At 56.5% G+C, this 2301-nt stretch overlaps 1 protein-coding gene across 1 annotated transcript in view; it reads right to left on the bottom strand.

Annotated features, from left to right (window-relative positions):
- LOC104272118 (plexin-A1) overlaps positions 1-2301 on the bottom strand; it is a gene marked incomplete at both ends in the record, with an annotated part of 65024 nt that overhangs the window by 30643 nt on the left and 32080 nt on the right. The window contains 3 exons of the mRNA XM_009867023.1: positions 63-199; positions 505-625; positions 954-1105. Coding sequence (XP_009865325.1) covers positions 63-199; positions 505-625; positions 954-1105 — 410 coding nt within the window. The remainder of the gene's footprint in view (positions 1-62; positions 200-504; positions 626-953; positions 1106-2301) is intronic.

Consider the following 2301-nt stretch of genomic DNA (forward strand, 5'->3'; position numbering starts at 1 on the left):
GGGGTCTCGCTGCCTCCAGAGGTGCCCATTGCCTGTCCGCCACCACCCTCCGTGCCCCTCACCATGAAAAAGCACAGGGCCGTCCTCCGATGGTCACAGAGACGTTGCTGCCAGCATTGAGGTGGCTGCCTTCGATGGCGATCCAGGTGCCACCAGAGAGAGGACCTCGGGCTGGGACCACACGGGAGAAAGTGGGCGTCTGCCAAAGGAAAAGAGCATCTCTGGTATCACATAGGCTGGGGACTGAAACCTGCAGCCCCAAGTGGGTGACAAGGCCACAGAGGAGGGGGACCTGTGGAATAGCAACAGGGCATAGTGCTGGCAGGACAGGGAGACAAAGTAGTGGCACCCCTGACGAAATTCAACTAGTATGACCCAACGCCTGCCCAGAGCATCCCCTGCTGCCCGCCGGGGACATAACGGCCAGTTGTCCAACTTGCCTGGAAAACCACACAAACTGCCCAGCATCACCTCCCTCCCATGGTCGTATGGCACAGGACTTACCACAAAGGTGAAGTTCTTGGGGGACGTGGCTCGGTAGCTGGGCGAGCAGTCGCGGATGCACACTTCTACCCGCGCCTGGTGGACCTTGCTCGGGCTGGCATCTCCGATTTCACACACAATCCTAAGGGATGTGGGGAAGGAGCCCTTGGTGTCCTGGCACCAAGGTGCTCCCTTGTGTCATGGTGGGGATGGACAGGCTTCAGAAAGGAAAAAATCTGACACCAAGCAAAGGTCCCAGGTGCCAGAAGGTTCATGAGAAAACAAGGAAGCTTCCCCTAAAGCCTTTGGATTCCTCCCAGAACAACCACAACCAGCAGGTACTTCTCTCCCAGTACAGCCCAACCAGCTTTGTGATTTCTTCAGGCATGGACAGCATTTGGACATCGGTACCCCTGTCCCCGACCCACCGACATGATCTGGAGCCTGCCCACTCCTCGCCAGGCACTTACTGCTCAGCGCTGATGTACTCGCTCTCGATGGGGATGCACATCACTTTGCCAACTCGAACGCCCCAGCGAACATCTTCAAACTTCAGGCCCAGGTTCTCACCGGTGATGGTCAGTCGGGTCCCTCCTTGCCTGGGGCCAGTCTCAGGGAACAGCTAGGAGAGAGTGTGGCTCATCAGCCAAGGGAGCACAACTGTGGGGACACCTCGTTTGGGCAGGCTGCAGCCCGGGCAGCTGCAGGACGTGTTACTCCCGTAAGAGCAGTGAGGAGCAGATGGGTGACGGTAAATGCCAACATGTCTGCGTCCAGTTCTGGTGCCCCCACCATAAGAGGGACATGGATCTGTTGGAGCATGTTCAGAGGAGGCCACAAGGATGATCGAGGTGCTGGAGCACCTCTGCTATGAGGACAGGCTGCGGGAGCTGAGACTGTTCAGTCTGGAAAAGATAAGAGTTCGGGGGGACCTAATAGCTGCCTTCCAATACCTGAAGGGAACCTACAGGAAGGCTGGGGATGGACTTTTTACAAGAGTGTCCAGCGATAGGACAAGGGGAAATGGGTTTAAGATGATGGAGAATAGATTTAGATTGGACCTTAGGAAGAAATTCTTCAGTACGAGGGCGGCAAGACTTTGGAATAAATTGTCCAGAGATGTTGTGGCTGCCCCCTCCCTGGAGGTGTTCAAGGCCAGGTTGGACGGAGCCTTGAGTAGCCTGATCTAGTTGAGAGGAGTCCCTGCCCATGACAGGGAGGTTGGACTAGGTGATCTCTAAGGTCCCTTCCAGCCTAGGTCATTCTGTGATTCTGTGATCTGTAAGTAGCCCACGGAGAGGGAAAGTCCTCCCCAATGACAGCCACATCCACAAATCCCCTCAGGAATAAGCCAGGAGATGCCAGATGAGTCCAAGCAGAGGGCTGCGATTTGGAGACCCTGCTGCAGATGGAGTCACTTTGCAGGTGACAAGGATGGGGTCGGGATTGAGACAGGGCAGTGTCAGCCATGGCTCCAGCTGAGCCATCGAGGAAGCACATGGATCTGTCCAGCTTTTGGCCAGGTCCCACAGACTCTGGGATGAGGTCCTCACATGTCCTCAAAGGAGAAAGCAACTCCACCAGGTCCCTGAACACAGCAGGCAGGAGGGTAAAATGGGTTTCTTTCCGCTGGCAAACCCTGTGCCAAGGCTGGCTGGGAAGGGAGGAGACCTCGCCCCAGCGCCGCGCCTCATTTACCAGGATGATGCCCAATAAAGCGGTCAGGTGTGGCCTGACAGACGGCAACGGGATGAGGGATGAATGGAGGCACAAGCCCACCGCTGCCTCCGACCAGGCAATTACAGGCAGTCTTACACC

This window comes from Apaloderma vittatum, unplaced genomic scaffold (genome assembly GCF_000703405.1).
Source record: "Apaloderma vittatum isolate BGI_N311 unplaced genomic scaffold, ASM70340v1 scaffold5143, whole genome shotgun sequence".
NCBI lineage: Eukaryota > Metazoa > Chordata > Aves > Trogoniformes > Trogonidae > Apaloderma > Apaloderma vittatum.